Genomic DNA, 24,761 nt, shown 5'->3' with positions numbered 1-24,761 from the left:
ATCACACACAAGCTGACTGGTCATGCCAAATGATTGGGTCTCCTGGTGAGGGGTATCACGCCCATTCTCGTCACACAAGGCTCTGACCTGAACCACGCGTGATTCTAGACTTCACCTTCACTCAGATGATCTGAGAGTCTTCCTTTGATATCAGCGCAGTCTTGAGGGCTGGCACCATCCTAAACCTTCCAATACTCGAGATGTCGGGGTTTGAAATCGCTGGTATCGTCCTTGGCGGCTTCCCGATTCTCATTGAGGCGGCAAAGCCGCTCGTACGGTACCTTCAGGGCGCCGAGCGGTGGTGGCACTTTAAGCGAGACTTTATGGCCCTCGTTTCAACGATAGAGGACGAGTCGATTGCCTATTCTCAAAATTTGGAGCTTCTCCTGACGCCAGTCGACATTGATCCCGGGGCCAAGGCCATCTTGCAGGAAGACTCTCGGTCGAAGCTATGGCATGATCCAGACATTCAGGCAAAGCTCAAGGGCCGCGTCAAGAGCCAGTACATGTTATGGTTTCAAAGACAGTTGCTGGAAATGAGAGAGGCCCTGGGCGAGCTACATAGCATGTTACCTGTCAGCCCGGATGGAAAGGCAAGGGCACTCCTCTGCAGCAGCAATTGTGTTATCGCAACCCGTACTCATAGTCCAAAAGAGCATCGCGGTAGTAGGCTAACTTGATTCTCCATAGGTCGACTTCCCAAGGGTCTTTACACTGGATTACGAACTATTCAGGCTCAGACAAAGCTTCTCGACCCGGAGACAACATCTGTTGGATACGATCGTACGCATCAATGACAGTCTGTACAAGTTTTTAGCCAAAGATTCCCATATAAACGCGGAAGCTGCTAGAAGCGGGACGTCTTGGGACCAAACCATCTCGAAGAAAGCCAGGACATTCTTACAGCTGCAATCCGAGGCCAAAAAACTCTCTTGTGCCCTAAAAAATGGATGGAACTGCTGCTGCCCGCACCATTGCGGCGTTAGGCTCGAATACCAGCCCCGAGAACCTGATTCCAACGAGCCAAACCTGAAGCTACTCCTTGAGACTGGGGCCTTAATGAAGCAGACAAGAGTCAAGCTTATAAAGGGGAAATATAAACCCATCGATGCCTCTTCAAGCCCTAGCGTCACATTGGATCAGATGACAGATTTGAGGATACAGGCACACCGGGAGCTCACGTCCAAAGTGTTCGAGACAAGAACTCGACCATCTGGGGTTGCCACCTCTGTTATCACTGCGACTTCGACACTGGTCACCCCAGCCATGTCTGACGACTTGAAGTCTTGGCTGGGGAGTGAGAAGAAAAAGTTGAAAAAAGGTGACAAATCACGAGTGCTTCAACTTTCAGCTCAAAACACGAGGTAATGGACTATCTCCTTGACAGGTACTTGAGCTGGGTAAAGATGGCCGACACTGACGTTACCGTTCGAAATAGTTCATCCGGGTCGACGAGAAAGTCTGTCCGCTTCTCTCATACCCCCTTAAGCACTTCTTCAACATCATCGAGCCACTCACGGAGCTGGGAACGCGACACATGTTCATTTCTCAAGAGCACCCCCACATGGACAAGCAACAAGTATTTAAAGGTCAACCAGGACGCCATCGAGCTCTCCCTCCATCCTTGGGACCACTCAATTCTCACAGAGTCAAGAGTGCTAGATCTTGAGGCATTTAGCAAAAGAATGCCGCGACTCCCAGATCGTCTCGAGATGGGGCTTGAAATTGCCCGGACTATTCTGGGACTCGGAACTTCGTGTTGGATCCCTAGAGGTTGGGATCGTCGAGAAGTCTTCGTGTTTGACTGCCCTCTTATGCCCATAAAGCCATTTCTCCGACATGAATCTCTCTCATTCACCCTCAAAGAGACTATAGACGATCCCAGGCTACATACGGAAGCCACCTTGTTCTCGTTAGGTGTGGTCCTCTTGGAACTCACCTACCAGGAGACCCTAGAGCAGCAGCCGTTTTGGAATGCATATTGTAACAACGGGCAGCCAAACGACTGGACGCATCAATGTACCGCCATGGAATGGCAGTCCACGGTTGAGGCACGATATGGAAATGACCTTTCTGAGCCAATTAGACTCTGTGTAGAAGGCGGGTTTTCGAGGGACGCCGATCTGGACAACTTGGAGTTTCTGCAGGAGGTGATTGACACTGTGGTGAATCCCCTCGAGCGGTTTTTGTCTGGATGGAAGAGGAGTTAGACAAGCGGTTGTAGTAGAGTGAAGACAGTTTCGATGGACTGATGCGATGTGCATCCTCATGGTACCTGGCATTCATCAATAGCGCCATCTGGCCCCCAATACTGACATGTATTAAGCGAGTGCGAGATCCTGATCGATCAAGGGACCGGGGTCCACACCAACCCCTGTCACCTGACAGCTTTGTTGAGACGCTGTCTTCCTCCTCTAGGAGACATACTGCGCTGAGCCTATGCTTGGACTAGAACCTAAAGAGGTTACTTGTCCACGAGGTCCGCGACGTTCTTACATGGTAACCGTGTTTGTGGTGCAAACGATCAACCTTGGTCAAGACCCCTGTCGAAGGACCAGAGGTAGCCAAGACGTGCAAGCAACCCCAATCTCACTTCCTAATCTCCGTCGGCGATTATCTCACGTCGGCGAAGTGAACGATGACGAGTATAAAGCCGCTTACTCCCTTCAACCTTGTTGAAGCTTATTTATACCTTATTTACTTCCAAGGCCCTTACATATCGTTCATCTTGGTCTAAGTCATCATGTCAGAAATCCAACGAGTACAACTCTCACCTTCGGTGTTCCTATATAACCCGGACCTAAAGGCAGACACCAAACCTGGTCCACAGCTTATCATATTTGCGGCGTGGGCTTTTGCACAAGATAATCACATTTCCAAATATGTCGCCAAACACCAAGAGCTTTTCCCTGGTTCGACCATCCTTGTTCTCAAGTCTTTCCTTCGCCACATGTTTTTCATCCCAGAAGCACGAAGGGAACTTATCCCAGCCGTCGAGGTGATTCGAAACGTGTTGGGCACAGAGACAGCCTCGCAGGACAAACAGCCATCCCTATTTATCCACGCCTTTTCCAACTCTGGCCTGAGCACAACCTACAATCTCTCAGATATATATGCTGCAACTGCTTCGCCAGACGACAAGGACCAAGGACGACTTCCACTACATGCCACCGTACTCGATTCAACACCTGGTCGGTATGAGTACCGGTCAATTGTCTCTGCCGTCATGTTCGGTGTCCCTCGAGGCCGTTGGCTCCAACGCCTTGTCTCTCTCCCGTTGGCTCACCTACTTAGCTCGGTCATGTGGGTATGGGTCCGCGTACTTGGGGGTCGGGACTGGGTTCCGATATGGGGGGATGGTGCCAACGATCTCTCACGTACAGTCGAGACATGTCGGTCATATGTCTATAGTCGTGCCGATCCTCTTGTTCCACATTTTATCGTTGAAGCACATGGAAAGGACGCTCGAGACAAGGGCTACTCGGTCTTGCATCAGGTTGATTTTGGCGATAGTGCCCATGTCGCCCATGCTCGAACTGACCCGGAACGATACTGGAAGATTGTGAAAGAGACATGGGAAGCATGATTGAAATATGCGGATATAGACGTTTCTTATGGATTCTGGTCACAGTGGCAACAACTCTACACTTGACTCAGATGATGGTCCAGATAAAGGTTCAGTAGACCAGTCGTGAGAATTCGAACCAAGCATGGATTCCCTGTCATGAATACAACAGCTTAGCACAACATGACATACAAGTTCTGTTCTTTTGAAACATGAACCCAAGTCCAATCCTGTCTCCCTGTCTCCAGCGCCTCTTCCTGGCGCCTCCAAACCTCATGCATGCAAGAAATGATTGTCCTGAACCTCGTAAAACCAGTTTTATCAAACGACTTTTGTAGCCAGCCCGACAGATATTCCCTCTGAGAGCTACCCATCGCTTCGCAGCCAGCCAGGTACGCGGGCCACGGTGAGCCGGGACCGTCAATGCCGTCTCTCTCACAGGCGGCATCAAACTCCTGTAAAGCTCGGACAATGTTATCCACATGCTGTTGAAGGATACCGGGATTCACTTCTTTAATTCGACGGTAGAAGAAGATGATCAAGGCATAATTTAGTGCCCTCACGAGATGTGCTCGGGGGGTACTCTCAGAGGCGTCGTTCAAATCCTCGACCTGTGATGGGTTGCTATGCGTAAAAGTCCAGACCAAGTTCTCGAGGTGCTTCTTGTGACTCTCCAGGGATTCCAAAGAAGCAGTGTCAGGCTTTTCCCGGGACTGAGAGATTCTCTCCATATAGTTAGCCAGCCGAGTTGTCTGCGAGACAAGACTCAGCCAGGTCTCGGATACTCCATAGAGAAATCGAAGTGTCGAGTCTGATTTGCCAGGGCTGCCCTCTGATGGAATGTAATCCAATGGTGACTCGCCCTCCCTGGAGTATATCGTTTCCGCATCCATCTCTTGCTGAAACGGCTCGAGTCCCAGAAAGTCGTCGAGTCGTGTGTTGTAACAATATTGACGATTATCAGTGTATGGAATCTGAGAGAATATACCTGGCGTTTCCTTCCAAGGTGCTTGATCTTTGGTAGAGATATCCAGAGCTGGATCGGCGTTGCCCGGGTTTGGTAAGACGTATGTGCTCTCACCAACAATCTTGCACCAGGTGTAGGTGTGGTGAAGATAACTAATCTTTCGAGAAATCTTCTTCTTGGCTAATCCACAGGTTCTAACGAGTTTCTCGGACCCAAGAAGATAGGATTTTACGTCTTTCTGTCTATCGAAGAGGATCTGGTCTTTGATCAGCACAAATCAGAAAACTAGCAAGTCCCCGGCCACCTTACAGCAAACGATAGAATGGAAGAGATCGAGAGTAACATGTCCTTGTATTTCGCAGCTTTGGGGGAAACTTCATGCTGGAGCGAGTACCTCAGGGTCTCCTGGGCCTCCTTGTTAAGGCGTTCAGCAAACTTTTGCCAGTATTCTGCATCTTTCTCCTTTTTCCCATTCGCCAAGTGCATAGAAGACAATGCCAGTACAGCGTATAAGTGAGAGAGTGAGGCATGGGAGACGGGCCGGATTGCGATAAAGGTTAGTCTCGCCAGCGTCGTTACTGCTGCATCGATATGAATATCCATGGATGATTTTTGTCCAAGAGGTAGAGACCATATATGTGTTATCATGCAGTCGCTATAGTGCTTCAGCAGCATCTGAGCATCTTCAACCGTGACCAACTCTGAGAAGGCGATCCTTGGTGTCTTGGGCTTCAAGGGAGCGAGAGAGTTGATGCCTAAATTTGACAGATGCACACCTTCCCAGCTTGCGTCACTATTGAAAGAAGGGAGTGCAGCTGTATGTGGAAGTTCGTTTAGAGCATCAATGTCAATTGTAGACTCAGCAGGAAACCAAGATGGGCTTGAGTCCAGGTCGAACAGATCCGTCCAGTCGAGGAGATTATCTGTGTTAAGCATCGAGTCCACGGCTAACAGGGGCTGATGACTGAGGCTAACTGCGTTTTCCGGAGTGTTAGGCTGTTTCGCTTGGGCCTCTGAATTGTACTTTGTCGTGATATCAGAAACGGGAGTTGAAGTCGTCGTGTTGCTCTCGACGCTGAACACGCCAAAGGGACCTATCGTGACTGCCTCATCGTTGGGTGTACCAGTATCTCTGGACTTGGCCTCCAGAGTTGACAAAGACTCATCAATAGTCTTGTTTGAGAAAGTTGACCTCAACTCTGTGCTCATCGAAACCTGGGACCGTTCTAGTACACCATGTTAACAAGATTGCCAAGTGAAAGCCAAGGGTAAGCTCAAAAAGGCGCCCACCAGGATAGAATGGCCTCCTTGGCATCCTCATCGACACCTTTCTACCTCCAGAAGACTCTCCCGAAGCCGTAACCCATCGAAGGCCAGAGTCATCAAATCCATCGCAAGTAACCCCGATGGCCTTGCAAGTTAGGCATTGAGGTCGAACCTGATCACATTTGACGTGCCTCTTACGGCACGTACGACATCCGCCGTAGGAATAAGACCCCCTGGGCTTCTTGGCCGATCTCGCATGCATGTTTGCAGAGCTCGTTCTTGGAACTGTGCAGCTCCAGCTGGTAGCAAGAGGTAGTGACTCTCGTCGGCGAGACTAGCCTGTTCCCAAAAGGGATGGTGATCCCGGCGGAGCGGTTATCGGACGAGGAGAAGCTTACATAATAACCATGGATGGGAGAAACCAGAACCTCATGATCAAAGTAACAGTTTATATGATTTGCATGGTCTTTGAGTCATGAAGAAGTTCCTCAATCTTTCGGAAGTGAACGTCTTTGAAATACTTCTCACGGTGCCTGAGGGCCTCTGCACGGGGCACAGCAGTCCCCCCAAACCCTGACCACTCGTCGATGGTTGCTGTATACCATGCTGCATCCTCTACTCCTCGTGTGAGATCTTTTTCGAGCATCTCTTTGGTAACATAGGTACGCTGGTTCGGCCGTTAGCAGGGTTGTGCGATGTGTGCGTGTTTCAGATGACCTACCTTCAACTCAACACCCCAGAAGCGTTCAACCTTTTCGATAGCTTCGTTCCATGTCCCAAGCTCGCCAAACACATATGTATGATCGTCCCAGTCATCAAAAGATACCAATTTTACAACTGCCTTTGAAACATCCCTCGCAGCTGTCCAACCAACAGGCTCGTCTCCAGTACCAACGACGCGAACAGTCTTCTCCTGCAGGTCTATCGGCCAACCTTCGGGAAATGGACGCATATAACTCCTCGATCCATCAGGTATTTGGACAAAGTAGTCAGCCAGCCAACCTTGGTTGACCAGCGTCCACTTGACGTCGGACTGTGCTGCCAGTGTCTTCCGAAAAGCCTGTCTTGCGCGCTGAATCCCACGAGGCAAGGTTGGAAAATCTCGGAGGTTTCCCAAGAATTCGCTTGGGATGAACCGTTTGCATGATTTGGACTCTTTACAAGCGGCAAGGAGTGTCTCATGCAGCGAGGTGAAAGCCGTAGGGTCGTCGGTGTGCAAGGTCGAAACCAGAACAGTCGCGTCGACGCGATCGAGGATTGACACGACCGCGTCTTTCGAGTACTCGCCCAACTTGTGCAAGGGGACATTGAGACTCCTGAAGAACTCTGGATCGGATCGAGAAATGATAATGACATCGTGTGTCTTATCTTGGACGAACTCCTCGGCGAGGTATTGGGCAATGTTGCCCGAGCCAGCGACGACGACAACCTGTGTATTTTCAGCCATCCTGGGAAATAATGCGGTATAATCAAGCAAATAGAGATATACAACTGTCAAATTCAAGAGTTGTCAGATGGTAAAGACGTCTTTGAATCCCCAGTAGCATGAGAAAGGCATTATCGGGTATTGATCCGGGCTGCGGAGACTCGGCTCACTACCCGAGCCTCTCACCACTCCCTTATCTCGAATCATGGCCAAGCCACTGCCGGGAAAATGTGCCGTAGCCTGGGTTGACCCATGCCAGCTTAACTTTACCACAATGGGCCATTGCTGAGGAAGTCAAGATATTTCTAGCAGTCAAGAGTGTATTTATTCAAGAGCCTAACAATGCAATGCTATCTAGCTCCATCCTTAACATCTATATCTGCTACTGTGAACCGTTCCCTAATAAATGTCTACTGAAAGTCTAAAAAGAAGCTCTGTCGCATTCCAACTGAGCCCATGAAGTAAGCCCCGGTGAAGTTGATTCACCACGAAGCCTAGCCATCATGAACTAGAGAAACCTCGATGACAATCTAAGCCTGTCGCTTCGTCTTGCCACACTTGGCAAGACACTCTTCAACCTTAAAGGTGATAGTCTTGGGGATAGCATCCCGAACCTTGTCAATATCCTCACCAGCAATGCTCTGACCAAAAGTGTTGGCAATGGTCTCGTTCTTAAGAGCAAACAGGTTGTTGGCAATCAAGCTAGCACCCATGTCCTCGGAGGAGAAGGTGGTGACGACAACCGCAGGCTCGCAGTCAGGGTTCATCTGGGTGTGGAAGGAACCTTGGTAGAAGACGGTCATCATCTTGGGGCCGATCTCGTTGCGGATGACGCGCTGGTTGCCCTCAGCGTCGGTGACGCCGGATTCGGGGACCATCTCGGTGTAGATGCGACCGGAGATGACGGCCTGGAGTTCGGCGGCTCGGGGGTGGATGTGGACAACGGCCATGGAGCAAGCTATCAAAGATGGTCAGTAATATTCCAAAGAGAAAACAGTTGAGGAGTCATACGCTCAAACTCGCCGACAGTAAAGGTCTGGCCAGTACCAACAAGGGCAGGGAAGGTCACAGCGTTGGCGACACCAGCAGCAAGACCGTCCTGCTTGTTGAAGTCAAAGACAAAGTCCTTGTCATCAGGGAGAAGCTTGAATCGGTCGATCTCACTAATATCTATCAGCCCTGCTCCAAATATTCATCATAAAAGCCTCAAAGACTCACGTATCAGCCAGTCGCAGCTTCTGCGTAATGGTAAGCTCGGGAGCAGCGCGCTCCTCAACGTTGTGAGGGGCGGCAGCCACAAGAGCGGGCCAGGCCAGAATAGCGCTGATGATGGACTTGGAAAGCATCTTGAAGGATGGAAGAGAGTTGAAGGTTGAAGGTTAAAAGGTGTTGAGTTTGTGAGGAAGTGGTGGTGAGGAAGTGGTGGTGAGGAAGTGGTGGTGAGGAAGTGGTGGTGAGGAAGTGGTGGTGAGGAAGTGGTGGTGAGTGAATGTTGAGAGTGTTGGTTGTGTTGATGAAGTTCTTTCCCAACGGTGGCATCAACAGCCTTTATACTTCAAGACTCGCTACTCTACAATGAAGATCAACATTTACAAAGAGTCTTTGAATACCAATGACACCTTGGAGTGGTTCCCGCCTAGCCAAGCCCCCGCGATACGCCGGCCGGGGTACTAAGCCTCGGTCAGCCCTACGCGGCCCTCGAGGGGCACACACTCCTGAACAGAGTTGCATACGCCGGAGATTATCACTGTGGATCTGCGGGAGGGAAGAAGCATCTCGGTGAGGCTTGGGCTTACGAAACATATCGTGGGCTGTGGGGAGGCCTTGATTCGCCCTGAGAAATTCCAAATCATCAACCAGGGAGTATCGTTGTATTCACTTTGTAAGCTGAATTCGAGTCTGGGCTGAATCTGCCCTATTATTCGCTGCCTGCCAATATCGTAGGTATTTTGTGCCAGCTTCCAGATGAGGTCTCTTTGGCACCAAGAGTTCAACCGCCGGCATTCATATTAGGGCCAGATTCAACGATCGAATAGCATAGTACTAAGAAAACGGCCCCCAAGATTGCATCTAATCCCCCGTGATGTTATTGTTCGAGAAGTCTTCTATCCAGGGCCTCACATCAAGGTGTGCGAGCCTGCGTATGGCTTCACGGCCCGAGCCGATCTTTTTCGGCGTATTCTCATCCGCCCAAAAAGAAGCTTGATTTTTACCAACAGCAAGTCCCCATAGTAATCGGCTTGGCATAAGCACTTGAATGCGACGGCCGGGTGGAGAAGAGAGCGTATATAAGCCCCTGGCGTATTCGTTGGTTTGGCGCGTATTGGCGTATTCTGGCGTATTCAGCTCGGACCGTCGCTGAACTCCATCAACTCCGGAATACCTTCATGCTCGGAGTTAGAAATGGATCATGAGAGTCGTGTTGGACAATTTGGAATTGACTGTTAGAATGCAACTCTGCGACTTGTTGCGGATGTCTGGATTGCCTCATCTGCGTATGGGAAATGGAATACTGGGTAGGGAAATCATGAATAGAAATTATATAAAAATCGGCCTCGTCGCGGATCAAAGTCACAGTTTCTCATCACCAATAGCATCTTCAAAGTCAAATCATCATGGTTCTCCCAGTTCTCAAAAAAGCCGCCCTCCTGGTAGCTGTAGCTGCCTCCAGCGTCATCGCAGAGAATCATTTCCCCGACTCAACAACCTGCGACGAAAAATGCCAGAACACGACTTTCAACGCTGCCCAATGGATTTCGGAGCAGCAGTCTGATCCAACCTTTGAATTCTACAAGGCCCCCTCCAAGTTCTCAGCCGATCTTGGCCCTGGTGTTGTTCTTGAGGCCGAGGAGGTCACGGATCTCACCAACTATCTCGTTCCCAGTGGCTTGACCATGTCTAGAGTCATCTACACCACCGAAGATATCAATGGAAAAATTATTCCGGCTTCTGCCTATGTTCTATGGCCTTATAGCCCCTACCCTGCAAACCCCAACTCGAAGAAGCAGCCCATGCCCATGGTGGCCTGGGCCCACGGCACCACAGGCACCTTCAAACCGTGTGCGCCTAGCAGCTACCGAGCACTTCAATATCACTTTCAGGCTCCCTTTGCTTTAGCACTCCAAGGAATTGCTGTTGTAGCTCCGGACTATGCTGGTCTGGGCGTCTCTGAGCTGCCCAATGGAGACACTATCCCCCATCCTTGGGTAGCCGCTCCGGCTCACGCCAATGATCTTGCCAATGCTGTTACGGCAGCTCGGTCAGCATTTTCTGACTTGTTAGACCCTAAGGGACCTTTTGTTGCGATGGGACACTCCCAAGGCGGTGGTGCTGCTGTAAGTGGCCATGACCATCTTTAAACTGCAGATACTGACTCGTAATAATACAGTGGGCATTTGCCGAAAGACAAGCCAAGAAGCCTCTCAAGGGTTACCAAGGCACCGTCGCCATCGCCCCCGTCACCAGGATCCTTGACGACCTCGCCTATTTCGATGACAACGACATCGTAGCGGCCGTCACCTTCGGCCAAACCGCTCTGATCGACTCTGTCAGCAAGATTTATCCCGAGTACAACTACACGGGATTGACCTCCAAGTCCTACGATCGCTGGCACAACATTCTGGCCAAGGTTGACGGCTGCTTTCCTCTCCTTCCTCTGGTCTTTGGTGATCTTAAGCCAGAGGAGGTGGCTCAGCCAAAGTGGTACGAGGATGACATCCCTAAGAAATGGGCCAAGAAGGTTGAGGCCGGACGAAAGACATTCGCTGGACCTCTTCTTGTCCTAAATGGAGCCAACGATAGTGTTGTCCGCCAAGAGGGCGTCAAAGCAGCCGTCGATGACACCTGCAACCTTATCCAGAAGTCTAGACTCAAGGATAGCATCGAGCACGTCACCTACAACGCCATGGATCACTTCCCTGTTATCCAGGCTAGTCAGATGAAGTGGATGGGATGGATTAAGGATAGGCTTTCTGGAAAGGCGGTTGAGAAGAGAGGCTGCTCTTCGGAGATTGTTCCTGGATTGAGGACGGAATCCACCGTGCAGACATCCACTCCCAACTTTTTCCTCTCATTTTTCCGTCAGGATGAGGCCTGGAAGTATGGTCTTTAATGGCGACCAGTTTGGCCAGATGGAAGCCTGCCGGAGCACCTTCTCTTGACCCTGGTACTCTTCTCCCGAGCTTTGTAGTTCTTTACATTCTATTGATACAAATTTACAACCACCCTTTTGCATAGCCATCTTTTTGCTGGAATACAAGACCCAACAGGCTGCCGAGGTGCTAAAGCTTTTTCTGTTATCACTTGTCTCATAACCGTGCATCATCTGGACTCCCCATGGACACGAGGAAGCTATCAATATCCAAAGAATTCGCAAGCTCAAGCAGCTGCCCAGGACTCAACCCAAAATTCATGGGCGACTCCCCCAAAAAGCCAGTTCCTAACGCACCTTCAGGAGGAGGCATAGAAATCTCTGCTTCATCTTGCGTCGTGTCCAGTCCACCAACAGAAAACGACATGGCCAGCCGGCCCTCTTTCATCCGTAGGTTCTCCAATGTATCCTCCAACTGTCTCAACTCTGATCCAATGTGCAAGGCTACTGTATTTCCCCGTGAACTTATCTCATCAAGAACCGCGTAGGCTTTTTGGATCCAGTGGTTGTAATCTGTTACCAACGATGCGTCGATGGTAGCCGCCATGATGATGGCAATTGTCGAGGTGAACGCCGCATTAAGATCGAATGGCAAGAAATTTTCTGCAAGACGGTCAGATCCGAAAATATTAACGTTATTAAAGCACGTACCCAGCAGTCCTTGTCCTAGAAGCACTGATAGTATCTTGATTATTCGATACGAAGATTCCAAGCATATCTGAACGAGGCGTCTGACGCTCTCAGACTTTAACCTGTCCAGCAATGAAGCATTCGCCTGGCCGAGTCTGGACTGTAGGAACGTATACATCAATGGTCTTGTTGTTAGCACGATGCACTGCAAGTGAACTCTTGTTAGTATGCATTCAGTGATATCACGGGATCACCGCATGAATTGACTCACTTGATGATATTGAAGATGAAGATGCGCCGAGATTCGCGAAATACCAGACGCACTGTCATTTGCTCCAATCGCGAACGAGGTGTTGAGCTGATCAGCAATCTCTGAGAAGCTCCTCAGAACAGATCTCGTCGCGTCCAGATATCGACTGTCAAGCTGCCCTTCGGTTCCATAAACACCTTTGACATGTCAGTAGGCGCACAAAATGAGGTAATAAACATACTCGAGTGGATCTTGGAGAGTATTTTGGAAATTTTCAACTGTATCTCTAGAGTGGCAGTCCTCTGCTTATTCCGGGGACAAACGGGGTAAGGCGTGCTGATGTACTCATCTGCAACTAACAATGGGACTCCGAGAAGAGATGCCATGTTCCGCTCTAGGATGTAGAGGGTAGACCAGACCAGTCTACACCGTTGGACGTATTTCTCATCGAGGTATTGGCTCTTCATCTCGGTATGTATTCCTGTCTGCAGCGCCATGCTGATAGCCTGGCTAATCTTGAATATGTCAGCACAGCGTCTCAATACGTGTTTAGACACGACTTACGACATTGTGTGCAGCGGGACGACAAAAGATACACTGTAGGTACAAAGCCGTAGAGCAAAGAACCTGTATCTTTTCGATCGGACAGCAATCCAAGAGAACAAGGTCAGGCATCATCTTCATCGCCTGAACAAAAAGCTCAGATCCAGGAGGACTCGCTGACTTGCTAATCTGCACCACAAACGCCTTTCCAAACGCCAAAAGGATCAGATAATGAACATACCACAGTGGTGACATGGGCTCATTCTCGTCAGAGTTTCCGTGAAACTGCTCAAACTGTCTCATAAACGTGTCCTCGTCGTACAATTGGAACAGTGTGCCGCAGCGAAACTGCACCGAGTTGATGAGATAGAGGGCGAATTCTCGGGCCGGGAGAGTCGAGAAGTCGAATTCCTCTTGAGAACAATTCTCCTTGAGGCCATCCCAACCCAGGTCGTAAACGTGGCCATCGAAGAGGAGGTTGTCTATGGGGAGTGGCTCTCCGGTGAGTGTCTCATGCGCCATGGTCAAGACGCGTCTACCAAAGGCCCAGTTAGACGAAGTGCCCATGAACACTGTACACACTCTGTCAGCTGCGTCTCGTATCAAAGTTCCAAGATACCCACGCATGTTGCCATGCCGAGCTGGAGCCCAGTTGGCTGTGCGCAAGGCAAGAGGATTCGTGAGCGGTGCTTCTGATACATCGGCGGCTTTACTGGACTCTGCTGTGATCCCAGAGGGCATTCCTCTGTCAAAATTTATTAGAAATAGGTCATGCGGAATTGCCTTCACAGTTGGCTGACTCTTTTGTGCTTTCGCTTGCTGTGCCTGGTCAGCCATCAACCAAGCTCTGGCTGGTACAGACATAAACGACTTACAAGTTTCTAACCTCTCCACTTGTATAGTATTCTCATCTGGAGAGGTAGATTGACTCAGTTGTTTCTCATACGCAACTAGCTTTGCTTGGAGGCCACTTAGGTATCTACACTATGTCAACACCAACCGAGTCAAGACAGTAGCTTACAGGCCTACCTCCGCGAGATCAGAATCTTCTCCGACTCCCCCTCAAACTGACACGGAAGCCCCCTTCTCCTACAAGGATCGCAAGGGTCGGAGCCAGAGCACTTGATCTTTTGATCTCGACATCGTTTGCAGCTTGAGGGAAATGGCTGTCAGCGCATGTTAGTTGGCACATAGCATGTCGCCTCACGCTTTGCTGGCCCGTTTCCTGTCTCTTTGCCATCCAGATTCGCTTCTAGTCGACATGGTTGATGGATGACTGGAGCTATCAGGCAAGTGGTTCACTGATTGATTGATTGATGCGTGCCTGCTAGAGGTGCGGGGAGAAGAGACTCTCCCCACTCAGTTTGTCATCACCGACCAAAGGAGAAGGTTTCCGCGAGCTGCATCTGACAGATAACGGCTGATAATCACAATTCACGGCATCTGAAACCTCAAGTATTCGTTGTTTTATCATTGATCTCAATAACGCCTCGAGTAAAAAATACAGAAAAGGTATATCAGCCGCCGTCTTCATAGCCCTTCAATGGTTCCTCCAACTGATCAACGCGCTCGTCCCCCACGCCGTTCTAAACCACCACGAAATCGGGATGCCCAGCCACACAAAAACAGTCAAAGCCTTCAGCTTATGACAAACTGGAGATTCGGCCATCTCACAGCAGGATTTAGTATTAATAGCTAGCGCGATACCGTCGCCGAGCGCAAGTAACATGTAGACCGGGATGCCATGCTTTGGGAGCAAAGAGTAGATGATATCACATGAGACATAGAGGATGTTGTAGAATCTCGTGCCGGATCGAACGCCGTCGTTCTCACTTGGGAGAATCACCGCGCATAATGCGAGTATTGTCGAGAGGAAAGTACCGTGTGTCAACTGAATACGTGTTAGCTACGAGGCACTGCTAATTGATGCTGAGTTAATCTTACAATTGAGGCGAACCGAAGCCAAAATCTTCTTCTAGGAGAGATGCTCGAGTCACTGGAAGAAGGGCTCACGGGCCTTGATTCGTAGGGTATTCTGCCATGTCGATTCTGCCTTGAAGATGACTGCCGAGATGAGAGTGGTCGTGCTGATTGAGATCCTCGTCGAGAAGGCGGCACCTCGAGGGAAATGCCACGCTCTGCAGTAAACACTGAAGCTGCGGGAACAATCGGGGTAGATGCTCTCGGGCCTTTCTTCTCCCTCATGACCTTTGGGTTGTGCTCACAAGCAGCGTTGGCCTGGTTGCCACACGGTGAGTACCAATGGGAAAAGTCGTATAGTCGTGGATTTCCCGTATACCCATCGGCTCGAGAAGCAAGCGCCGTTGCTTCAAGGCCATCGAACTCAGTTGGCTCTCGCTTAAGAATTCTGACATTCCAGGCGATCCAGTGGTTGCTGAACCGACGAATGGATGAGTCCGGTGGAGTGTAGTCCTGGACATATCTCCATGGTCCGAAAGGTGCAAGGGCACAGTTCTTCATGAACGCCCTTAAGCAGAAATCTTCAAACTCGGGTGCTTCAAGTATCCTAGAAAGAACCCAGGCATGCGCCGTAGAAGAGAGCCAAGGTTCTGTCTGGTAAACATCATCCTCCGGGTCTGGTGGCAGTTCGCGGTCTTGTAGCCAGTCATGAAACAGACAAAAGGTGTCAGAATTCAGGCCGGAGATCACATGGTCGTCCTTTTCTTTGAAAGCAAAGAACCGTGCAAAGTATCCCGAGACGGCGCTCGCTTGGTTCCTGTCTACGTTGAAAGAGCCGCCACCGTTCCCGTCCGGCGATTCGACCCAGACGATGTCTGATGCCATGAAGCCCGCGGGAAACGAAGCGGAATAGAAGCGGTTGCTTGTTGCACCTATCGCGGAAGGGCTTGCGACGAGATTTGAATGGATACCTCGACACTACTAAGACTCGAATCGAGTCAAGTGGATGAGGCCGCTCGAGTCGTCCAAGAGTGCTTGTTCCCCCGGCGATACTGTCTGTCCCTTAGGGTCAATTTCTTGTTACATTGTTTGATCAAAGTGGGCTATTTTACGATCCTTTCTTCTACTTCGGGTCTCTTAATGGCCTCCGTTCCGGGACACCGCAGGAACCGTCCACTTGCTGGCGCCTGCAAGAAGCCTTTCCATGCTCGAATCTCTGGTCGCATCCTTATCATGGTTTTTCATCTTGAACAACATCAATTCTACCGCAAAAGGCGATATCTCGGACACAAACAAAAGTGAAGGTGTAACCTCACGCAATTGAGAACGCAACATTTGCGGGGGTTTCAAACCTCCAGCTCATGCGACACGACATATCTGCAAGTCTACTAAACCAGTACTCTCCTAGAATAGCTTCGTGTCTATCGAGGGGCAGACTGGGCTCACTTAGAGTCAGGTCGACCTGCTTAGGGCAAGGAGACTATGAGGCGGATAGACATTGACATTGACATGGACCATGGACACCTCAACAATCACCACAAATTGCATCAACAAGTGCTTTCTCAACTCATACACCCTCAGGTTCACTCGTTGATCCCAGTGTTCATAATGAATGACCTCGTTCGAGGTGCTTTTGGGCAGCTCGTCCCAATTGGCACACTCTACAATGCCAAATCAGACTCTTTTCTAGACGCCTCCATCTTACGCAACGGACAACCCTTCGATGCAGTGATCGGCCAGAGAATAAATACTTCTGAAATCACACTCACAATGCGAGCGCAAGGTATGAGGCTCGGATCGAGCCTCTTGGCGTAAGCCAAGACACAGCAGCGAGTATCCTCCCAGGTGCAATCAAGGTCAAGGGATCTTCCGACTACCTTCAAGCCGAGTTCGACTCTACATCTTCTCTCCATTGCGCCTACCGTTGTACATTCCTCACAGTGGCAGACGTATTGGACCTAAGGAGAGTCAACCTGAGAGAGCATATGAACCTAACGCCTCTCCAGACTCTTGATAGCACACATGTGGTAACCGCCATCACCTGGGGCGTGCGAAACACGTTTGTGATCAATCATGAGTTTCTAGGCGACTCCGCAACACCCCAAGTTGAGCGTGCCTTCTGTCGGGACTTGAGTCGACTCAAATCTTTCACAGAATCCATCGCTGGACACCCTCATGGAGCAAGCCCACTGGGGCTTCGACACACCTTCTCTCTATACTCCGATGCTACCAGCGAGGGTCTAGAGATGGCTGAGCTTAACGAGATGCGGAAGTTTATTCATCTCCGCTTGGCCGACTTGCCAAGAAGGAACCAGGGGAGAGGGTTCCCCCTCTCCTACACCCTGCTTCCGATCGACAAGTTACATAGGCATATACCAAGATTCCAAAGCATAGTCGTCACTCCCATACCTTTTCCCATCGAAGACTTTACCGAGTTTATGGGTCACTTTGACGAATTCGCCAGCTGCAAGAAGCGACTCGGCAACTACTACAAGAGCTTGTTAGAGAAGCGACCATACGTCTCAGAGGAGCACATGCGTGTTGTTCACGTCGCAATCGGTGATTTGAACGAGTGGAAGACGCATCTACAAGAAAGACTCGACCCGATGCTGAAGGACATTAGGATGGGTATCACGAACCCCCCGCGTCTCCACGGACTCTACAACGACATCATACTTGGAGCGGGATGCCCCAGACATATTTCTCCCATGATCGGCCAAGTGGCGGAGAAGCTTCTCTTTCTGACCGAGGCTGTCGCTGCTGGTGCTATATACATTAGCCACGGCGAGTCGCCCCTAGAGAAGATCAAGACTCCTAGCAATGACCCAGGTTGTTATGCACTGCTTCTCAGCACCGCCACGATCCAGCAGAAGATAACATGGAGTCATCAATGCAGTTCGTTGATGCGTCTGCTAGGTCGATCAACCCGGGACAAACCTATCTATGTCGTCGACTGCGATGTCCCATCTTGTCGTGTACAGCTGCAAGAAGCTCTCGTGGTAGAAAAACAGTCCGGGCGTGATCTTGTCACTGAATTGGTTTGGGAACACCCACTAGCTCCTCCAACGAACTTTGATCCAGACACTCGAAACGAATGGGATACCAGGCGAAACGAAAAAAGCCCTGTCCCTCCCGAGAACGACCCCAATTGGCATTTCCCAATCGCCACAGACCCCAGCGAGAATGAAGATGCTCAGGATACTGAGGATAATGAGGATGCCGAGGAGCTCGAACCCCCACCCGAATACTGCTTGGTTCGTTATGCCCTGGGTTCCTTGAAGACTACAGATCGCTCAAACGAGGAAGATGGTAAGAAGCCTATGGATCGCCGCCTCGTCAGGATCCCCTGCCCTGGGATACGCTGCAATAACAACACCCTGCGCGAATGGAACTGCTTCCAATGCTCTGTGCCCCTCGAGGTTGGCGTGACAGACGACTACATCTACTGCGATTGTGGTCATTGTCTCTGCAGCTCCTACGGCTTCAAGTGCAATGGCAAGAATCACGGACCAGGCTTCGACAAGTACCCGTCACACACGCTACTAGCCATGCTTCAAAGCCTCAAGTCCCTCAAGTCGGACTCGATCAACATGTCGATCCTCGGCGAGACAGGCGTCGGAAAGTCGACCTTCATCAACAGCTTCGCCAGCTACCTCACCTACAACACCCTAGACGAAGCCAAAGCCGCCAAACAATTGGCCGTACTCATTCCCTGCTCCTTCTCAACCCAGATCATGGACAGAGATGATCCCAACGATGAAATCCAAGAATATTCCGTCCGCGCTGGGGGATCAAGAGACGACGAAAGGGACGGCATCAAGGGACAGTCGGCGACCCAACAGACAAACGTGTACCCCATCACCATCAGCACGACCACGTAACGCCTCTTTGACACCCCAGGCGTTGGCGACACCCGGGGAGCTCAGTATGACAAGGGGAACATGGCCGACATGATGAAGACACTGAGTGACTACGTTGCGCGAGCGACCGCTTCGCGTGTCACGGCCTGGAGGAAGGCAAGCTGCCCGCAGCGCGTCTGAGAAGAGGCCAAGCGGGGAGGGGGCTGTGATTGTACATAGTGGCAAACATGAGAGTAGGCGCAAGAGGGGAGGACAGGGTGGATTGGGAGGTTGGTTGCCGAGCCTTACTCGGAGGTGATGTGCAGACATTGGCCAAGAGGCGAGGGTGCGGATGTGGACATGATGCTACATCAAAGGGTTCAAAGAAGCAGGGGGGCAGACGTGATGCAAGATGCTGAATCTACTTTTGTATACTCTATCAAACTAAAAAGAAAACGTGTGTGTGACGACAAACATGCAACAATCCAGCTATGACTAAAAGAATCTCCAAATGGAGTCGGCGGGCTTGCTGCCCTTGAACCTGCCGTACCACCTCACCGCAGGCCACATGACAAGCATGGCAAAGGCCCAGATGCCAAAGTATGCAAACGCATTATCAATACCCCTCGTAGAACCAGGGTCCATCTGCGTCGGGATACCTGTATCATGACCAAACAAGGCGACCATGATGGGGCCTAGGATGAAGATGAAGAACAGGTGGGTGATGTAGAAAAACAGGGCTGCTCTCCCAAAGTCCAGCAGCAGCGTGAAGCGCTTAGCCACGCTGGTAGGGATACCACCAAAGAGAGCCAATAGGAAAAAGTTGCCGGCAAGTGTAAACGCCCAAAAAGCCACATCCGGGGGATACTTGATGATGTAAAAGAAAGACTGCGCCGACGCGAGATACGGGTTACGATCAGGGTACTTGTCATGCTCAGGCGTCTGCAGACACCCTTCAGAGAGGTTTCCAAAGCGCAACACCCTCGTGAGCACAAACAAGACCAAGAAACCCAAGCCGGCAACCAGATTGCAGAGCGCAGCGACGCTAGAGTTCCACGTCCTCGTCACATCGATGCGCCCGTACAGCAAGCCCAACACGGCAAACGACACCCAGGCCATGGGGGGAAAGACGGACATGACGCGCTCCGTCTGCGTGATCCAGAACCAGATGCCAAGCAGGGGATTGTGAGACACGGCAGGGCCGTCTGGTCCGTCGCTCGCAGCCACAGAGAGGGGCTGCATCGCGTCTGACGCGTGGTCCCTGATTTCGCAGTGTCCGTTTGTTGGAGAAAGCCAGATGTTCCACCAGATAGTAACCAAGCCCAGGACGGCGAGGAGAGCGTTGTGGACATGCCACGACACCAATACACCAAACTCGGAGCCGTCCTGTGCTCTCTCACGATGGAGAAGAGGCTCGTCGACCTCGTCTTCCTCTGAAACCTTATCCGGAAACACGCGCGTAACGGCCCGCGCGAGCAACGGTTCCGTGGTGTCGATCACCAGCCACAGCATCCCGGCGAGAAAGTAATCGATGGCCAACGAGAACAAGACAAAGTTCATAAACCAGACCCTTCCTCCCGAAACCGCCAACCCGAGAAATACACCGATGAGCGTCAGCACAGCCGTCCGGACAGCAAAGTACTTTGCGATGCGCAGCGACGACCAGCCCAGTCTCGTACGCGACCGACCGAGATAGACGACTCCAACGCCGAGAAGCATAGTAAATCCGGAAGCGCATAGGTGGGTTAAGGTGCGGACGACGTATGCGACAGGTCTATTCCACTCCTTGATCACGACACCATCCATCTCTGTCTCCCGTCCAGTACCGTGCTGCCAGGTATTCAAGGCGAGTGCCATGTGGTCGAGAGCCATGGTGAGCATGAGTAAGCCTCGCAGCAAGTCAGGGGCAAGCGCTCTCGTGCTCTGCTTCGCAGGTTTAGGTATATCGCGGTCCGTCGTGGGAAAAGACCCGTATCCCGCATCGGGTCGTCGCTCGTCGGGGGGTACATCGCGGCGTGAAGCCGAAGCCGTGGTTTCCTGTGTCATGTCGCAAGAAGTCGTATCAATCGATTCACATGGACTCTACGGGTCGTCGGGGACATGAACCAAGATATTCTTCGGGTCGCTCGGGCGATCGGCCAGACTGGGCGCCGAGGAGTCCGGAGGATGCGGAGTTCGGAGCATCACTGACATGTTTGCTGAGTAAGGAAGGAGTTGATGGTAAGAATTGATGGAAGGTGATCCACAGATTGCGGACTTAGGAGAGGAAAGCGGACTTTGGTAGGCGAATCGGCGACTTTTGGGGGTGGTTGATTACAGAGACTGTTAAGGAGAGGCGTCATACATTTCGAGCAGCATTTCAGTCCTGTAAGCTTCTCTCTAGATAGTGGATCTAACCTAGTTAGTTTCGAGGATAGCTTCACAGCAACCAGTTGACAATTCTATCATGGGGTATTTCCAACATTGACTTTATGTGAATACTCTACCTCTTGTGCTGGTTGGCCTGCCCCTGCCATCACCACATGGCCCGAGCACGCGACACCATCTCCTTTCCTACCTCTTGTTTCCTCTCACCATCTTCTGTTCTCTCGCCCCCAAATATCCATCACACCGCTAAAGTCAAAGCAGCTATTTCATTCAACACCAAGTCCCATCTAGCGTGCTGGGGAACAGGTACCCGCGTTTCCGCTCTGCAGCTTGCCGGGCTTAACTCAACGCCAGCCAACCCAATCTCGCGGGAACCAGCATACACTCACATGAGAATTCCCACACGCACACAACAGACACAGCCTTCAATTGGACGATAAACTAGGCTGTACCTATTAACCCAGGAAGAGGGTGACACGAAGGTGACGTCCGTTTGCTCAACATGACTCACCTCCAAGGACTTTGGTCCAGAACCCAAACCCCTACCCCCGCCATTGCAAGGGAGCGTTACAGATCTTTTGGTGAAAAAAGCAATGTCGCGAATCACTTCCCCAGATTCCAGCCATGCCACCCTCCATACCAGCCTCCATCACATCGCAGGTTGCATCAATAGATTCTGTCACTATTGTCCGTCAGCAAGCGGTGAAATGTGCAGCAAACGCAGTAGACAAGCATCAGAGCCGCAAGCTGCAGCGGCCCGGCTACTACACTCTTCGCCTATGCAGTCGAATCACACTGTTGAGATGCACTCGGTAGATCATCTATGCCAAACAACTGTTCGGAGTACAGCACAATAGAACCATCTGTGAAACCGCAAACGAGAAGAGCCAACAGGCAACAAAAGCAACGGCAACGGCAACCAACAACCAGAACAAGGAAACCCGCTGCACCGGCCTCGTGCTGCCCAATCCCCATCCCTAGTGGCGTGTGTTCATATTGCTTTTTGCCCAGTCACTCGAGTAATGGTGCTATCGCGTTCCATGTGGAAATTTTATCTTCTTTCACCTGCTGCTGCTGCCAACTCCTATCCTGCAGTTCGCCTCACTTTCTTGATTTCCTGTTCCCCCCTCTTGTTTGATACCATCTGCAGTTTGCCAGACCGCAGCACTGCATTCTTAGACTCCCTCTGTCTCTCCTAAGCTAGCCCCCCTCCATTTAATTCTTTGTCCGAACGACACTGGCTGGTTCCAGTGAGCTCTACTTATATTTTGGCACCCGCCATGTCCGTCGCGGTCGCGTTCGCGTCTAAGACCCCCTCCATCTCATCATCACGCAGCATGCCACAACCTTTTCCATCTACAACGTCCGGAACCAGCAGAGACACTGTTGACAGCATCGTCTGCGCAGGCTTAACTAGAATGGCTTCCGAAAGCACCAGGAGCACGCCTGAGCTGCTCCCCACAAAGCCAGCTCTCTCAAAATCCACCTTGGCCGAGGTCACCAAGGCTCTCGAGGTTGGACATCCCCTCAAGGCCACACACATGTGCGCCCTCCTGGCCGCCTACCCAACACTCAGCAAGGACACAACGATAGTTCATCCCTCTTATTTTGACATGTCATCTCCCTCCACCGACTCAAGGGTCCCTCTCAAACCGCTCCCCTCCAACAAGGTATTCCTGGCGCCCCTTCAGCACTTTGATCCCAACCATTGGTCAGTGGTGAGGATACAACGAGACGTGGCATATAAAACAATCATGAGCCGCCACTACGATCCGATTCCTTCTCCACAACGCCTCCAGGACGTGGAGCGGGTGATGAAGCTCTGGGTAAAACTCCATCACCCTGGCTGGGATCTGAGATTGTCAGAAGTTGTACGTTTTCTATAGTATCTCGTTGCAACTCAGCTAACCTGGCAAAGAGCGGTCCCAAAGCTGCTACCTCAGCCCTTAGTGGTCTTTACGCCGTGCTAGGGACTGATGAGTTTCCGGCCACATGCAGTTTCGCTCCGACTTGGAAGCCCAAGTCACCGCAGAGCGCTGTCTTGGCGGCCTTAGAGCGGTATGAGAGGGCCGCTTCGGCTGATAGCGGAGTGAGTATGGACGAGGAGGAACCCTCAAAAGCTTCTTCGAGCAGTCAATCCTCGAAGCGCGGTGACGCGAAGAAGGGCCTTGGCATTGGCACTGCAAAGCGCACCAAGGGTTCTCTGGTTCGTAAGCTGGGCAAGGAGAAGACTCCCGTTTCTACTCCAAAGAAGGCATCACCTTTGCTATCCGAAAAGAATCTGCCTCCGAAGCCAAAGGTCCCTGGTACTCCCCAATCCGAGCAGAAGTCACAACTCCCGGACACACCAAAACTGAAAACCCCAAGCACTCCTCTCACCGAACAGAGGCCAACGTTCGACAGTCCGAAGCCGAAACTCCCCGTTACTCCCCAGTCTGAGCTAAAGCAGCAGTCTTCCAACAGCTCAAAACTCAACATCCTCACTACCATCAACGACAGCACCAGCACCCTTCCCCCTACGCCATCAGCCAAGAGACCAAGGTCCGGTTCTCTCTCAGAAAATCCCCTGGGGATTTCCGAGGCACCTGTCAAGAAGAGATGTACCCCCGAAAACCGGGATACAGGGGGAACCATCCAGAGCATCGGTACATTCCTTCAAGGCCTCTCCTTCCCATCACCCGAACAGGCCGTGGCAGATATGGAGGGTAGCGGCACAGCCATGATGGCTGCCAAGTCAAAACTACAGGAGGCGCTAGAGGAGCAAAAGGCATGCTCTCTGCAGTACGCAGAAAGGTTCGAGACCTATAACCAGCACAAAAAGGACTGGGAAGTCTTGTCGCAGAAGATCGCACAGGACACCAAGAGCCTAGAGAACTGGTTCAAGGACATGCCAGCCATGAACACCATGACATCGGAGCAATGCTACCAGATCCGCAAAGCCTTCGAGTCGAACCTGAACCAGCACCGCAATACCCTAAAGGAGAAGCACGCGAAGATGCAGAGTTCCCAGATACTGCTCAAGTCAGCTGAGGATGTATGGGACGCCAACAAGGCCAAGGCGGCCAAGCTGGAGATTGCATTTACGGAGAAGGAGGCAGAGTATCGGGAATTTATGAAGCTAAAGGATGTGGCCAAGTTCATCTCGGAGTTTGGGGAGAAGTTTGGTGCTCTCAAGGCCAAGTGGGAGACTTGAGCTGGATGGTAATGAGACTAATGAATGTGAGATGAGAAGATCTTGAATGAATGTAGGATACGAAAGGGAGAGTGGTTGATCATGTACCTGATGCTCGTTAAGGCTGGCCTTTGAATATTGTTGGATACCCAGGTAGGTAGTTGAATATCAAGACACATTCTCTCTTGAGTTGAAGTGCAAAGATTCCAAGCCCAGTCAAGCTGTATCAGAGGTAGTGATTGAGGTCAGATCAGAAGCCATCCAGCCATAAAAGCTTGCTGTCGTCAGGTACTCTCGGGCTGAGACCCAAGGTTGTCAACCTGAATGGTGAGCAGGTTTCCGTCTTGTCCACCCCAGTTGACCTTGGTTCATAAGAGAGTCATCTCCTTACCATTCGACACATGAACTCGGTAATCAAGACCTGCCAGTTCAAAAACCAAGGTCCAAACCACGTATTTCAATCAACGTTGCCCATCAACCTCGACTCGAACTATCGAGACCACCAACCTCGGCCTAGCAAGAGACGTCGGAGGCGCATCCTTCCTCATCGAGTATCAGCTGCTCGCAGTCCGGTAACCGGGGCGCCGGGATTGGAAACAGAATGGGGGTCCTGGTCCTTGTTTATGGTGCTTCTGCAGCTGCAAGTGCACGAGGGTGGGATGAAGA

The 24,761-nt window shown here is 51.1% G+C and overlaps 8 protein-coding genes and 1 pseudogene across 9 annotated transcripts, besides 1 other annotated feature; 5 read left to right on the top strand and 4 right to left on the bottom strand.

Annotated features, from left to right (window-relative positions):
• Positions 1-200: 200 nt before the first annotated feature.
• Positions 201-797, top strand: NCS54_01086600 (Hypothetical protein; the record flags this gene model as incomplete). The annotated part of the gene is made up of 2 exons (XM_053156158.1): positions 201-636; positions 691-797. The coding sequence occupies 2 exons, from the start codon at positions 201-203 to the stop codon at positions 795-797; spliced, it is 543 nt and encodes a 180-aa protein (XP_053012133.1).
• Positions 798-2,743: 1,946 nt separating this feature from the next.
• NCS54_01086500 (Hypothetical protein) lies at positions 2,744-3,586 on the top strand (the record flags this gene model as incomplete). Its single annotated transcript, XM_053156157.1, has 1 exon — positions 2,744-3,586. One exon carries the CDS (start codon positions 2,744-2,746, stop codon positions 3,584-3,586), a length of 843 nt encoding a protein of 280 aa, XP_053012132.1.
• A 152-nt stretch (positions 3,587-3,738) lies between these two features.
• On the bottom strand, positions 3,739-6,060 carry NCS54_01086400 (Zn(2)-C6 fungal-type domain-containing protein; the record flags this gene model as incomplete). Its single annotated transcript, XM_053156156.1, has 3 exons — positions 3,739-4,788; positions 4,842-5,758; positions 6,006-6,060. 3 exons carry the CDS (start codon positions 6,058-6,060, stop codon positions 3,739-3,741), a joined length of 2,022 nt encoding a protein of 673 aa, XP_053012131.1.
• Positions 6,061-7,754: 1,694 nt separating this feature from the next.
• On the bottom strand, positions 7,755-8,570 carry NCS54_01086300 (Cupin type-1 domain-containing protein; the record flags this gene model as incomplete). Its single annotated transcript, XM_053156155.1, has 3 exons — positions 7,755-8,182; positions 8,236-8,387; positions 8,443-8,570. 3 exons carry the CDS (start codon positions 8,568-8,570, stop codon positions 7,755-7,757), a joined length of 708 nt encoding a protein of 235 aa, XP_053012130.1.
• Positions 8,571-9,839: 1,269 nt separating this feature from the next.
• Positions 9,840-11,335, top strand: NCS54_01086200 (AB hydrolase-1 domain-containing protein; the record flags this gene model as incomplete). The annotated part of the gene is made up of 2 exons (XM_053156154.1): positions 9,840-10,559; positions 10,613-11,335. The coding sequence occupies 2 exons, from the start codon at positions 9,840-9,842 to the stop codon at positions 11,333-11,335; spliced, it is 1,443 nt and encodes a 480-aa protein (XP_053012129.1).
• Positions 11,336-11,531: 196 nt separating this feature from the next.
• NCS54_01086100 lies at positions 11,532-15,647 on the bottom strand (annotated as a pseudogene). The gene is made up of 11 exons: positions 14,742-15,647; positions 14,574-14,688; positions 13,891-13,963; positions 13,673-13,776; positions 13,598-13,616; positions 13,421-13,542; positions 12,819-13,369; positions 12,496-12,769; positions 12,276-12,451; positions 12,026-12,209; positions 11,532-11,977 (listed from the first exon to the last, which is right to left on the bottom strand).
• Positions 11,532-15,647: a sequence feature.
• Positions 15,648-16,325: 678 nt separating this feature from the next.
• On the top strand, positions 16,326-18,598 carry NCS54_01086000 (Hypothetical protein; the record flags this gene model as incomplete). Its single annotated transcript, XM_053156153.1, has 2 exons — positions 16,326-16,500; positions 16,548-18,598. The coding sequence occupies 2 exons, from the start codon at positions 16,326-16,328 to the stop codon at positions 18,596-18,598; spliced, it is 2,226 nt and encodes a 741-aa protein (XP_053012128.1).
• A 453-nt stretch (positions 18,599-19,051) lies between these two features.
• On the bottom strand, positions 19,052-20,602 carry NCS54_01085900 (Hypothetical protein; the record flags this gene model as incomplete). Its single annotated transcript, XM_053156152.1, has 1 exon — positions 19,052-20,602. One exon carries the CDS (start codon positions 20,600-20,602, stop codon positions 19,052-19,054), a length of 1,551 nt encoding a protein of 516 aa, XP_053012127.1.
• Positions 20,603-22,341: 1,739 nt separating this feature from the next.
• NCS54_01085800 (Hypothetical protein) lies at positions 22,342-24,116 on the top strand (the record flags this gene model as incomplete). The annotated part of the gene is made up of 2 exons (XM_053156151.1): positions 22,342-22,794; positions 22,842-24,116. 2 exons carry the CDS (start codon positions 22,342-22,344, stop codon positions 24,114-24,116), a joined length of 1,728 nt encoding a protein of 575 aa, XP_053012126.1.
• Positions 24,117-24,761: the final 645 nt, after the last annotated feature.

The sequence above is a fragment of the Fusarium falciforme genome, chromosome 8 (assembly GCF_026873545.1).
Source record: "Fusarium falciforme chromosome 8, complete sequence".
NCBI classification, from domain to species: Eukaryota; Fungi; Ascomycota; class Sordariomycetes; order Hypocreales; family Nectriaceae; genus Fusarium; species Fusarium falciforme.
This window is presented reverse-complemented; position numbering and strand designations above follow the sequence as displayed.